We start from the raw sequence: 14,557 nt of genomic DNA on the forward strand, positions 1-14,557 counted from the left end.
ATAATTATGTTATTTCTATTGCTTTAATCTTACAAATGGGAGCCTCTGTAGACTCTTATATTTTTCTTAATTTATCATATATTATAGACAATTCATATTATGATAAAGCCACATATACTTTATATCATATTAATTATTTTATGCACTTTCTTGGCTAAATATGCCCATAGCAGTTGTCTTTAAACTGAAAAATACTACTTATCATAATTTGTGAAACTTTTAACATGAAAAAGAGTATCCAAAACTGCACTTATGTATCACAACAATTACAAAGAAATATATCGCTAAATTGACATTATTTGGTCATCGATCGGACACTGTGGGCTGTGGCAATTGACCTAAACCTGTTATGGATTTTTGTTGAACAAATATGAAGTTACTTCACATGTTTGCGATGTCATGAATGCAGGTATTACCTTTGGAAATTTTATTGTCAACTCCAATACTGAAATCAAGATTACAGGAGCTCTCAAATCGGTCATAGTATGCTCATTCAAGACTTTGGAGTATTATTTCGTTCAATTGAATTGTTAAATTGTGATAACATCATTTTGTTGGTATTATATAATAGCAAATAGCACATCAAGGGTACATTAATAATTTGTTCTTCTTTAGTTGTTCATTTATACTTCTTTTATCTTAATTGATTATCTAATTCAGACCTCATTTCGACTAATGAAGTTCTTGAGAACAAGTATACTGTAGTTGGAAGGTCTAAATTGTTCATCGACAGAAAAATAAAATAAAAGATGCTCAAATACCCAAAAAAACGGAAGTCAACCTTGAGAAGGTAATTATATTAGTGACCAATTGATAGCGTTATTACTAGAAGATAGATAGATAGAGTATTAATCAAACACTACTACTACTTCTGCTATAATTCATGCAAGGGCACATATTTTCTATATTCTATTTTATGCGACGTTCTGGTCATTTCAATTCTTTAGTGTTTGGATTATTAATATCTTAATTTATTTTGCAAAAAGCCTAATTTTTGTAGATGTTTAAATAAGTTTTGAGCTCTAAATTTGATAAGATCTTTAAGATCGGGCGAAGCGCGGATAAATTAACTAGTTAGTGTATATAATTTAAACTCGTGGTAAAATATTGTCTATGGCCAAACGGGCTCCCGAAAATGGATGTGAGAAAGTGAAGTGAACAAGCTAACATACCCTTTGAACATAGGATGATGGCATCAAATATGGAAGAACAGTAAGATATTCAATCATCTGCTTCCTAATTGAAAAATAGTCATCGTTTGCGAAGTTATTGAAAAATAGCCACTATTTTGCTAAAATACGGAAAGTTCCAGCATAATATACTGGATTGTGGAGCTTCTGCGTATAAATTTCTAGCATATTATGTTGGAACTTCAGCACACGGAAAGTTCCTCATGCGTATAAACGTCCGGAAAATACTTACCCACACCGGGTATTTACACCAAACTATATTAACTCATCATGGTTAGTTAATTTAATTAGATGAGAATGTATATAACTTACCATGGTTAAATAATTGAAGTCCATATACAAAACAAATGCCATGTATTTATTGGTTTGGTGTACACACCCGGTGCGGGTAAGTTTTTACCCGTCCGGCATATTATGTTGGAACTTCAACACATTATGAACTTCTAGCACATTATGCTGGAATCTCATATCTAAAAAAATTCGAACTCCGGCATATTCTGCTGGAATTTTTCCTAATTTTTAAGGGTGTTTTTGTTCAGATTTTATCTTTACATGAAAAAGTGACTAAATTTCGATTACTTTTGAAACTGTAAAATTTTTTAATTACCAATTATAAATCTGGTTATTTCTAATTTCTCCTTTTTTTTTAGTCAAAATACTACTGAAAGATAATTTTTTATTAATTCATCAAAGTTTTGTCATAGAGTAGAAAGGAAATTAGCAAGTCCATTAGCAGTAGCAAAGACTATAATTGCAATATACTTTGCTCTGATATTGTTATGAGTTATGACTTTGCTTGTGTATTTCTTGGATCTATTCCTGAAGAAAACATTAACGAAATTGTAAATCCCACGTATTATAGAACTCGCCATTTTTTCATAAAAATTATAGACTTTTAGGGGGTAAAGATTAACAATTATATTAATTTTCATAAATTTACTCCAATCTATCTGCGTGGGAACTTTTTCTTAAGTTAGAAAGTTTCCACTGATATCTCGCGTTTGGCTAGTTAGTAAAAGATAATTGAAGGGAGGTAACATGAATCTGGTTCCCAGGGAAGGTGTCTGATTTGTAGGGGGAACATGCTCGGAATCTGGGGGCGAATATCAATTTTGAGTTTGTCATCGTCAAAAAAGGGGATTGATAAGTTATGCGATAATGGTTTTGATGATTTGTCAAACTTTATTGAGGAACCAGATAGAAACTTGATACAATCGGTTCCTTTGCGCCTGCTGTGATATGCTTCCTTGTCTGGCCAAATGTCCTCGAGCAACCAGATAGGGAAATAGATAAGGGAACAGATAGGACCAGTTCCCCAACTGTCGTACAATCAACTCTACAGTTATAAAAGTTGTTTCACTGTACCAATTGACAGCAATGCAAAGGCCAAACCAAAAGGTGTAATGTCCCTATCTCTTCACACATTCTCATTTATAAACAACATATACAAAGGTTGGCCTAACACTAGATAATCTAAAATACCTATCATCTCAAGTGCCAACCACCACTATTTCCTCCTCCAGGTGCCCTCAAGAATAAAGATGCTACAAACCAAGGACCAGATTCCAACACTGAAGATGTCTTAAGTCCTCAAATTTGTTGTGTCTTTGTCTTTTGTTCTTTACTTGTATTTCTACACGGCTTTCTAGAAGTATTTTGTAGGACATCATTTAACCATTATTGTTTTGGTTGTTTGGCTAGAGTTAGTCAAGAGTGTTGCTTTGTAATAGAGTTATTACAAATGGCTTGCAATAGAATTATTGTAAATCACAGTCAAATTACTTACCAGATCCTTTTCAATGAGATATCTCAGAGTGGATATAGCTAAATTCTGTAGTGTTGGCTATTGTAAATGAAATTCAGATGCTTCAGTACTTGCAAGATTATGCAAGAAAAGAGTCACTCCGTCCCCTAACCACCACCCTCTATTTCATGGGAGGATAGTAACATCTTGTGGTGCAAAAAGAGTTGGTCATTCAGACATTCCTTTAAATTAACAAGAAAAATAAAATAAAATCCAAACACTTAAAGATATTCAACATGAATATTACAAAGCTAGAAGAAGCAGGCATAAGTTAAGTGGTGTGCATGCTTTGAAAGCATCTTATCAGATTAGTATTTTCCATCTCCTGAATTGCTATTTCAAATTCAAATATTTCATTACAGAGTTGACCGACCACATGACTTCAATTTTTAAAAAAAGGAAACTTCAATTTATTCACGATGCTGATAGTACACACAAACAAATACTTTTTGAAGTATGGAAGGTAGTTGAACATTTTTTGCTCCTCCATGGCATATCCAAGTAGTAGCACACTTCACTATGATCCAGTTGTGCCATATGCCCTCTTCTAATGTCAATAATCTCAACATCTGCACTCGTATAAGCCCAATACATTGGAGCCACTGTGCTATTGATAAAGCTGCCAAAAAAACGAACAAAAATTATAAATTAAAAACAATAAAAAATACAGCCAAAAATAGCAAGGAAAAAGTAAAACATCTTATGTTCAACCAAATTCCTCCGATGGTGACTAGACGTAAAAATTTAAGAATAAATAAAGCAATCAATAAAAAGTTGAAATTATGTATTCGATTCCATTCTCTAAATTGATATTCTTTAGTTTTGGTGTAGTCGCGCAACTTTACAGTACAGTTGCACTGACGCTAAAATTCTTTGTTATTTTGCAGCGCACAACTACATTAATATTTCAACAGAAATTAACTTACATCATGTTGTATTATACACACTCTTCAACAATTAGTTACTAACAAAGAGGTTAGGGAAGGAAAGGCTTAAGTGCCAAGAAATGATCAACATAGCATATTTAACCAAAACGCAATCACGCTAATCAACGAGTTGTACACAATGTATTCGCAATACTCCTAAGTTAAATATTTAGAATTTATTTATATTGCTACCATTATTTTAAGTTAACAAAATATTAGTTATGTGTTTGCAATAAATTAATTTGGATCTTGTAATTAAATTTTTTATTTATTAATAAAAAGATTTGAATAGTTTAATTCAAAGTCCTAAAATATTCGACAAAGTTCTACTAATAACCTAGGATACGAGTTTCACACATTACTTTATATTCTTTATCTTAACGAAAAATTAGTACTAGTAGTTATTTAATAATCATGTCAATAAGGATAAAATAAAAAGACTAAGATAAAATAATTTTCAAAAATGTGCTATCCGTCGTTTTGACATAAATCAAAAGAAAATGGCACAAAAAATGGAACAGCTGTGGATGCTATTTTTTTTGTGTATGAAGAAGAGATACTCAATTTATAGAAGTTTAAATTTTTTTCTCCAAAAAAGGATCTGCTAAATATGGAAGAAATTTATATTTTCCTTTTCGAAAAAGTAAAATTATGGTAAACTATTTTTTTTCTTCATAAAAGTAAAATTCAAATATGAAAAGAAAATCAAGATAAAATCTTAACAAATGCAACAAGTATGTCTCCTAACTTCTTCTACATGTATTTCGAATAGTAATAAAATCTACCACCCAGTGTTCCAAATTGGATAGGTGGGCTAGATATGATAAGTTTGGAGGCAAATTTAGAAATTATTTAATGATATTGATTTCTTTCATTTTTATAATTCTAAACTATGAAAACTTCCCCAATTGTCTTCAGGTTATTGGATATACAGATGTTTTTTTTCTAAAAAAATCATAAATGAAACCAAGGCATAAATGGTTAAGGATTTAAGGGTATGGTTCAGAAAGTAAAACTACAAAAAGGTTAATTTGTCAAAATATCGAAATAAGTGAAACAGATCTCATCCTTTCTCTTGTTTTTTTCTTTCTAGAAATAGATCTCATCCTCTAATCCGTATTTTAAGGAATCAGTTAAAATAATATTCATGTATCTTTACAGATAAATTTTTAACAAAACATTATCAATTTGATTTACCATAATGAATTTAAACGTTATAAAAGCTCAATCAAAATTACTTCTTTAAACAATATATTAAAGTCTAGACAAATAAATCGCTATAAAATCATTGGGTAACAAATAAGAAATAAAAAATTAATATTTCCTTTAAATAGTTGAAAAAAATGGGATTATGTTCCACTTGTAGCCTTTAAATTACAGTCAATCCATATTTTTTGTCCGCATTGTACGGACAACGTAGTCCTTGTCGTGCATGCACGTAACATTCCTAATATACCAAAAACATTCACCAAAATCTCAACTTCTAATTCTAAAAGGTCTCTAAAACAAACATAAATTTGAAATATTCTTTTAAGATCCCTAATTATCTCTCTCTCTCAATTCTCTATCTAATCTTCTTGAAAAAAAACATTCCCACAAACTCATTCTTCCTCATTCTCATCGTACCCTTTTCTTGTTTCATTCATTCAATTCATTGATTTGTTCAAATTCAATCTTGATATGGAATTGAAATCTCTGTTCAAAATCAAGAAAAAGCGCGTAGCGAAGGCGAATAACAACGATCCAACGCCAGTGATTTCTAGTTCATCGTCGATTAATGCACGTGCTAGAATCGAAGAGGAATTAGAACAGGTGTTCAAGAAATTCGACGTGAATGGCGACGGGAAAATCTGCTCGTCGGAGTTAGGGTCGATAATGGCCAGCCTCGGCAACGCCGCGACGGAGGAGGAGCTGCTCAACATGATCCGTGAAGTTGACGCCGACGGCGATGGATTCATCGATTTGCAGGAATTCATTGAGCTTAATACAAAGGATGTCGATTCCGATGAGGTACCCCGATTCATTGATTTGTTTGGCATTTTTTTGTACGTTACAAAAAAAAAAAAAAGACACATTTTTATAATTTGGAACTATTTGATCTTTATATATTTTTAATTTGTTCTTGTTACGATCTTCACCTGATAAACAGAGTACTGTATTTAATTTTACGTGGCATTCTTAACTTGTTAAGAAAATAAGATACATTCCGAAAACTTTTAACTTTAAAGTCTTATTTTATAATTAACGACATGTTCTTTTTGCCACATAAAACAAGTTTAAGACTAAAAAAATACTAAGAAGCTCTTAGTATAATGCAAAAATCTTTTTTTTTATATCTTGAATTCCGTGCATAATCGAACACCACCATATAAAATAAAATAGAGAATTCATATAATTTACTAGTCGCACAACCAGGTTCTATTCCACTCCTTCTAAGTAATGGCGATGTAAAAGGCTTATCATGTAAATAAAAAAAAAATCTTATGTATCTACACTAAGAGCGAGAACTCAAGGCTAGTGGCGGAGCTTTTAATGTATATATATTATTCGTTGATTCTCTTAATTTTCTTTGTGGCTTTATTTTATTATATATTTTGATCCCTTTAGTAAAAATTCTGTCTCCACCGTCGCTTAAGGAGGTTAAAAAGGTGTTATGTTATTTAACATATCTGTCAAAATGTCTTTAAATTTTAAGTACCGGGCATCAACATAACTTCACTAAGAGACAAACAAGAATCCTCTAATTGCAAATATACAACAAAAAAATTCAACTTAATCCCATAAGTGGAGTCTGAAAAGGATAATGTGTACGCAAATCTTACCCCTACTTTATGAAGATAGAGAGGTTGTTTCCGATAATTACAAATATACAAATATACGAAATAGAAAATTAGTCTAAATGAAAAAATATTGTAATAACTCTCACTGTTCTTTGTTTTTAAGGTACTGGAAAACCTTAAGGACGCATTCTCGGTGTTTGACATGGACAAGAACGGCTCCATCTCGGCCGAGGAGCTGCAAACCGTCCTCCGCAGCCTCGGGGAGGATTGCTCGTTGGCGGAATGCCGGAAAATGATTAGCGGCGTGGATTGCGACGGCGATGGAATGATTAACTTCGAGGAGTTTAAGGTTATGATGATTAAAGGTTCTCGCTTTGACGTAACGGATGCCAGGATTATGTAAATTTAGGTTCTTTTCTGAATGTTCTAATTTCATTTCTTTAATTCAAGAAATATGGTTTCAAACTCTATTTAGAACCCAAAAAAAAGGATGATTTTAGGTGTTTTTTTACCCTTTATTTTTAATATCTTTTGGATAAATCTTTTTATAATTTCAAGTAATGAATTATGATCAAATGGATCAGCGGATTTAGAGGATTCTTAGCATATTAATGAAATTCCATTTTATGAATATTATTGTGTTTGTTGAGAATTGGAAAGGTAATTATTTGTATTTGTATTGTTAGTTAATTCTTAGCATATTGGCATATATGTTAAGATTTCTTAGCATATTCGAATTGGATTTAGAGAATTCTTAGCGTATTGAATTGGAGTTAGAGAATTCCTAGCATATTTGAATTGGATTTAGAGAATTCTTAGCATATTGGAATTGGATTTAGAGAATTCTTAGCGTATCGAATTATTAGCAAATCAGTGAAATTCTTACATGCACTTTTTGTAACTTTTGGTATGTATTTCGACCGTGAGGTTTGCATATGATGATCATGAACAACAACAATCCAGTATAATTTTACGTGTGGGGTCTAGGGAGGGTAGTGTATACGCAGACCTTACCCCTACTCTGGAGGATAGAGAAGCTATTTCCGAAAGACCCTCGGCACAAGGAGAAGAAAAAGAGGCAATGAAACAGTAACAACAACATACGCCAGGAAGACAATGCCAACAACCTAAGAATCAAAAAATAAATGGAAAAGGCAATATGAATAATCAGAACAACGGAAAGGTATTAGGCAACCAGAGCACATAAAAAATACGAACACAATAAGTACCACTATCAAACTAAAGCAAAACACAAACAACTATCCTAACACCCTCAACGGGGAAGAAAAGCGCTCCACTACTTACTAACCTACGACCTTAATACTCGCCCTCCAAACCTTATGCTTCCCTGATCACCTCTCCCCAATATTTCTTATGCTTCCCTCTACCTCTTCTCATACCTGGCAAGACCAACCGCTCGGACCTCCTAGCCGGGGCGTCAAGGCTTCTCCTCCGCATATGCCCGAACCAACTAAGCCGCACTTCCCGCATTTTGTCATCCATGGGCGCCACCTCCACCTTTGCCCAAATATCTTCATTCCTAATCTTATCCAACCTACGTATGTCCGCACATCCACCTCAACATCATCATTTCTGCTACTTTCATCTTTAGGATATGAGAATTCTTGACTGGCCAACACTCTGCCAAATACAATATGGCCGGTCTAACCACCGCTCTATAAACTTATATTTAAGTTCCGGTGGTACCTTTTTGTCACACAAGACGCCAAATGCTAACCTCCATTTCATCCATCCCGCCCCTATATGGTGTGTGACATCCTCGTCGATCTCCCTGTTCCCTTGGATAATTGACACAAGATACTCAAAACTCCCTTTCTTGGAGATGACTCGTGAATCAAGCCTCACATCACTGTTTGCTTCCTCCGTCACGTTACTAAACTTGCATTCCAAATATTCTGTCTTAGTTCTGCTCAACTTGAAACTTTTAGACTCCAGGGTGTCTCCAAACCTCCAGCCTCTCTCGACACCCCTCGCGTCTCATCAATCAAGACTATATCATCAGCAAATAACATACATCATGACACCTCTCCTTGAATATGATGTGTTAGAGCATGCATCATCAAGGAAATAGGAAAAAGGTGAGCGCAGATCTTGGTGTTACCCCATAACTACCGAAAAATACTCTGAGTCACCTTTCATTATCCTAACCCGAGTCTTAGCTTCATCTATAATAGCCCCATATAAGGATCACAATTAAGAGTTCATTATAAATCTAAATGGTAATATTCGACGAACTGCAATACTTGGTTTTTGTGCCAAAAATAGTTTAAAGAACTAACCATGCTTCTTTATTAAAATTTCGGTTATTACAATTTGTTGTCATTTTCTCTTTGAAGTAAGAAATATAATTTGTTAATGTGCTACAATTTTTACCCTTAAGAAAACAACTGCGCATGTTTTAGTTTCCTTTCCTTATTTTGTTTTATGTTTTGGCTTTCTGCGCTTCAGAATATATTGCCATGTTTCATGAGTCGCGAACCATAGTTAGACTTAGGCATACTACAATTTTTAGTTATTGAGAGAGCCCAAGTATTTTCGGAATAACTCCCAGAAATCTTTTTTCCTTTGAGAAGATATAAGAGCGAAACAATCAACCTATTGATAAGATCCAACAGATTCTTCCAATGATCTTTTACCCAACAAGAAAATAATTGTGCTTCATTGAGCTTCTTCTTTTTTTCCAACGTGTTTGCCTTTAAAATCGGATAACAATTAAATTTGTAAGTGATTTTAAGGATACGCGAATTAATTTGATACAAATAATAAATTGAGCTAGATTAAATAAATACAGATATAGCAAATTCAAACCACGCGAGAAGGAGGATTCCAACCTTAGTGAAATATTCACCCTCGATCCGAGCTTACAATGGCCTGTACTGATGAACAAGAAAAAGAGCTTTCCATAACAGCGAAAATAGTAGTATATTGCTTTGGAATGTGTGTTACAATGTGTCTAATGAATTATCGGACCCCCCCTTTATATAGTAGGGAAATCCTACTTTAGGTACAATTCTATAAAAGGTAAAACATCTTGTGTTCAGCTGATTGCCGGTTCCTTATCGATATGTGCCGAGATCCACGCCTTGATATCTGGCCGGTCGCAGATATTACGGCCTTTTGTTGGTCGTGCTTGATTGCTTGACAATGTTCTTCGAAGTCTTTCGGGGTTTGGATTGATTCCGGATTCTGACTCGATGAGACCCTTCCCTTGATTCCGGTTCCGGTATCCTATCAGAGACCAGAGTGTACCATGTGCTTGGTTTTACCCGTATACACAACGATTCAAAAATATTGGCATTTTTCATTAGCTCTAATAATTTAGTTTTTTCTTAGTTAAATGTTTTATAGCCTTGTCTGCAAATAGAGTGTATTCGGATCATGAATCCCATATTTAAAGAGAAGTTATGAGCATGTGAAACATTCTGTTCTGTATATTTCACAGTTGAGATGGCGCTGTGATTCGAAGTAAATCAAGAAAATTTTATTTATTTTTTAAAAAGAGAAACCAGGAATACTGTAGTAGATTTTATTTTCTTAAAAAAAAAAAATTGTGTAGTGGTTCTGCCAATTTTTAAAATAATGTCGAAGTAGTCCAGAAGCAGGGAAATTTATTTTTAATTTTTAATTTTATAAAAATATAGGGGAGGAGGAGCGAGAACAGGGAAGGGAATTACAAGAGACCAAACAAAGTAAAAATTTATCTAATCAACTAATTGCACTACTAAAATATTCATACTAATTTACAACAACAAAAAGAGATGGTTTTTTGCTACTATTAAATTTCATATTTGGAGTCTATAGCCGTTCAATCATGATTAATTGATTATAATCTATTGATTGATTAAGCAGGAAACCTTTAATCTGTAGAAAAGGAAAGAAATTTAAAAAAGAATAAGGGAAAGATAGTGGAATTTAACTTGGAAAGAACTTCATCCATTAGATTTCTCGAATTCATCCCACTAATTTTCAAATTTGAAAATAACGATTTTTCCATTTGACATATTTCTTATGAATTTGTTGAAATATTTCGTCTCTAGTATTCAAATTTGAAAGGTGATTCCTCTTCTTGTTAAACGACGTCATATTCATTCCTAGCAGTGTAATCATAGGTAAGGCATATTCTCACGTTTATTCTTATTTATATTTAAGTAGCATCTTTCAGAATATCTTACAAGCCAATAATTACAAGAAATATCTATCAGATTTCGTGTGAAAAAACAAATATGTAGGACGCGTGTAATATACAATGAAAACAATTATTTATTTATTTATTTTGATAGTGTTGAAGCTCTAGCTAGTTTGAGGGCACATGGTATGCATCTCCCACCAAAACTCTACTCATCAAAATTTAGATAGATTGAAAATATAGCCTAACTCTTTTTTTATTTTTTTTTGTGGGCTGGAAGTAAAAATAAATATATATAGAAAAAATGAAACAAAGAAAGAAAAGAAAATACCTATAGGATTTTGAATTACCAAATTATATGTTCTATTTCTGCAAAATTGCAGATATGAAACAGAGAGGCAGGATCATTTACATCAAACACAAAAGACAGGAAGGATGAGACTTCTCATCACATCCTACATCTTTAAAAAAAGCCCCAAAAAGAAGTGAAGAAACCCAAAAAGATGTATGTATTTTTTGTTTTCCCCAAACCATCCGGTATCATAATAGAGGGGAAAGTCATTATTTCGAGCCTGATTATCTCTAAGTCCAATGTGAAATTTTCAAGTTGGATTTAGAAGTCTTCTTTCCTTTCTCGCGGTGAAGTAAGACTAAGCTCATGAGCTTTGTATACGGTCAAAATCGGATTTGCCCTTCGAGACTGGAACATGGTAGGCCAAGGTTCAATCTCATGTAGTCGTGTTATATCAAACCATGGTGCAAAGTCAGATCGCCGAGCTCGTGACCCAGAGATCGATCAAGATCGAGATTGGCCAAGACCGAGACCGAGCAAGATAGAAATCGAGTGAGGTCGAGGGGAGCTTACCGAGCCAAATAATGGAAAGCCGAAATATCGGCAATCAGGCGAGGATCACGGCAAAAATCCCGGCACGTATCAAGAAGAGGCTGATTAATTAGCTAATCATGAGATTTCTTACCCCATATAGAATTGTATCAAGAGTAGGATTTCCCTACTATATAAAGGGGGGTCTGATCATTTGTAAAAGACATCATATTCACGCAATACAAAGCAAGATAGTATCATTTCCTAGCTTTTATTACCTTGTTATTCTGTTTTTAAGCCAGTTGAAATATTTTTTGATTCAAGGGTGACTGAATTCGAGGGCGAAGGCTATTCAATTTGTGTATTTGCATGTATTCTTTTATCGTCAATTTTAATACTAATTCATTCTTCTTTACGTGAGCAGATCCAGTACAACGTCTCTTATTCATAGATCTGAGACGAGAGTGCAATTAGAAAAGAATTTACATACTTTAGATTTGTTGAACTCATCTGACCAATTTTCAAAATTTCAAAAGTTGCATTTTAATTGAATATGTGAAAATAACGATTCTCTCATTCAACATACTTTTCACCAACGCATATGTTAATTAGTTTGTCTCTAGTATTCAAAATTGAAAGGTGATCTGTTAAACAATGTCATATTCATAAGATTACTAGAAGTGTATGGCAAGATATTTTTACGTTTATTCTGATTATTTACTAAAAACAGCATGGTTTAGAACTTCTTACAAGCCAACGCCCAACATGAGTTAATTTGCATAAAAGGAAAAAAAAAACATGTGATGAACCAGATATCGTAAAACACTTGAAAAATAAAATGAATATATGCATAAAAAAAAGATAAAGAAAAGAAAGAAACACATATTATATACTGAGCTCCTAATTTTAGAAGTATAGTAAATTAATACTAAAAATATCGAAGAATCCATTTGGATCCGTCTTTTCTAATATACCGCAAAATTTGAAATATGAAACAGAGAGATAAGGGCAATGAAATGATAAAAAAAATTCTACTGGTTACGGGTTTGGCTAAATAAAGAGCCCTTTGGCCATAAATTTTTTATCTTTTTTGAAAAATTTCACTTTTTTTCAGATTAATGTTTGATCAGGAAATTTTTAATTTTCACTTAAAGATAAATTTTAAAATTTAGAAAACTTTTAAAAAATACTTTTTAAATTTTTACTCACAAAAATATAAAAACAAGTCATAAATTATATTTATGTCCAAATAAAACTTTAATTTTCAATAATTTTTTCACTTAAAAAAAAGAGAATCTTTTGAAAACATCCACCCACCACAAGGCCCATAAAATTTTCTCTCTACCCAATTTTTTTTAGCCAAGCTAAATCAAGCCTAGCCAAATCTAAGTTATGCTAGGTTAGGTAATTAGTTTTAAATACGTGAGTATATATTATAAAAAAAAAATTCAAATAGATAGAGAAGAATAATTATTTTAAGTTCAATAAATATTTTGCATAAATTACTCTTTCGGAATTTTATAATTGTTATGTCCAAACGTCCACAAAGTGGACCTTGAGAGGGAGCATTTTGCATAATTCCCTAGCGCAAATTTTAGATTAGCCGCATCAATACACACGACGATTTCACCGGAAAAAAAAAACAGAGACAAGAGACAAAAATATCAAATACAACCACAAGAGATGAGATCGACTACTCAAAACATCGTTTATCTGTATATATACATACTAAAGAGAAAATTAAAAAGATGAAGAAACTAACAAAAGGAAGAACACAACGTATTAGCTTCCAACAGAAATAGGCCTTTGAGCTAATCCCAACGGCGATCTTGATCTTTGTTGCTGTTGTTTTCCTGTAATCTCACGAACAGCTGGTCTCATCTCCGTCTGCTGCAAAGATGGATGCTTGATTTTCTCCATTTCTTGCCTTATTTTTCTTACTTGGCTATGGACTATAACTCCCATATCTCCTTCTTCTTCAACTTTGTTGTTGTTTCCCTTTTTCTGCTCCATCTCTTTTACTTCAAAAAGCTTTAAACAGAAAATCAGAATTTTGGATACTAAAACTCCTAATCTTTCTCTCTTTGTTTCTTCTCTGTTTTTGTTAGTTGGGAAGTTGTAAACGTATGAGGTTATATTTATATCTAGAAAAGGATTGATGAAAAGGACATGGTTAATGGTTTGTTCACTAGTCAGTGTTTTTCCCAGATTTTTATATACTTGTTTTAAAGATATTATTGCTTCCTTTATTTTTTTATTTAATAATGTGAAAACGAAATACTAGACGGTTGTTGTGTTTTTGAATTATTGCAAAATGGCTCCTTTTGGTGAACCAAATCTATGAAGAGATTTACATCAGGTTTGATTGCCGAAAATGCCCTTGTTTATTTCATTAAAATTGCTAAATTTTCCCACTCGAAAAAGGACAAAGTTTCCTTTTTTTTTGTTTGGTTAACCGGATGCATTGCGTTAAAGGAAAACTACCCGTTAGGACGTAAAAACAGTAACATTGTTTGTGGAGGTATACTAGTTCCCCCTCAGAATGGCCATGATTGTCAATATTACATTCCAAAATTTATCTTGGGAAAACAATTCCTGCAATGTCTGCTCAAAATACATGTGTGACAAACACCGGAGGAACTGCTGTTATAATAATATTGTCAAAAAAGTCCTTCTTAGAGCTCTCTTTTGCCATTAGATCAACTACTTTGTTGGTCTCCCTGGAGTTGTGCTTCACCACCACGGCGCTTAACCTTTGGACGATTGACCTGCATTCAGAAAGAATTGAGTCAAAAATAAAAAAATTATTGATTAGCATTCTAATTACCTCAGTAGAGTCAGTTTTTATTTTCAGTGGTATTAGCTGCCTTTCTTCTGCAATTTGCAG

The 14,557-nt window shown here is 33.0% G+C and overlaps 2 protein-coding genes across 2 annotated transcripts; one reads left to right on the forward strand and one right to left on the reverse strand.

Annotated features, from left to right (window-relative positions):
* The first annotated feature begins 5,426 nt into the window (after positions 1-5,426).
* On the forward strand, positions 5,427-7,288 carry LOC104243789 (probable calcium-binding protein CML25). The gene is made up of 2 exons (XM_009799043.2): positions 5,427-5,930; positions 6,864-7,288. The coding sequence occupies exons 1-2, from the start codon at positions 5,601-5,603 to the stop codon at positions 7,101-7,103; spliced, it is 570 nt and encodes a 189-aa protein (XP_009797345.1). The 5' UTR covers positions 5,427-5,600; the 3' UTR covers positions 7,104-7,288.
* Positions 7,289-13,334: 6,046 nt separating this feature from the next.
* Positions 13,335-13,794, reverse strand: LOC104243790 (uncharacterized). The gene has a single exon (XM_009799044.2). It carries the CDS (start codon positions 13,681-13,683, stop codon positions 13,453-13,455), a length of 231 nt encoding a protein of 76 aa, XP_009797346.1. The 5' UTR covers positions 13,684-13,794; the 3' UTR covers positions 13,335-13,452.
* Positions 13,795-14,557: the final 763 nt, after the last annotated feature.

The sequence above is a fragment of the Nicotiana sylvestris genome, chromosome 4 (genome assembly GCF_000393655.2).
Source record: "Nicotiana sylvestris chromosome 4, ASM39365v2, whole genome shotgun sequence".
NCBI lineage: Eukaryota > Viridiplantae > Streptophyta > Magnoliopsida > Solanales > Solanaceae > Nicotiana > Nicotiana sylvestris.

Bases quoted from the DNA above. Each gene is read 5' to 3' on its own strand.
- LOC104243790 (XM_009799044.2), bottom strand. From the start codon at position 13,683: ATGGAGCAGAAAAAGGGAAACAACAACAAAGTTGAAGAAGAAGGAGAT.
- LOC104243789 (XM_009799043.2), top strand. From the start codon at position 5,601: ATGGAATTGAAATCTCTGTTCAAAATCAAGAAAAAGCGCGTAGCGAAG. The intron at 5,931-6,863 runs GTACCCCGATTC...TTTGTTTTTAAG, and splicing joins AGGATGTCGATTCCGATGAG to GTACTGGAAAACCTTAAGGA.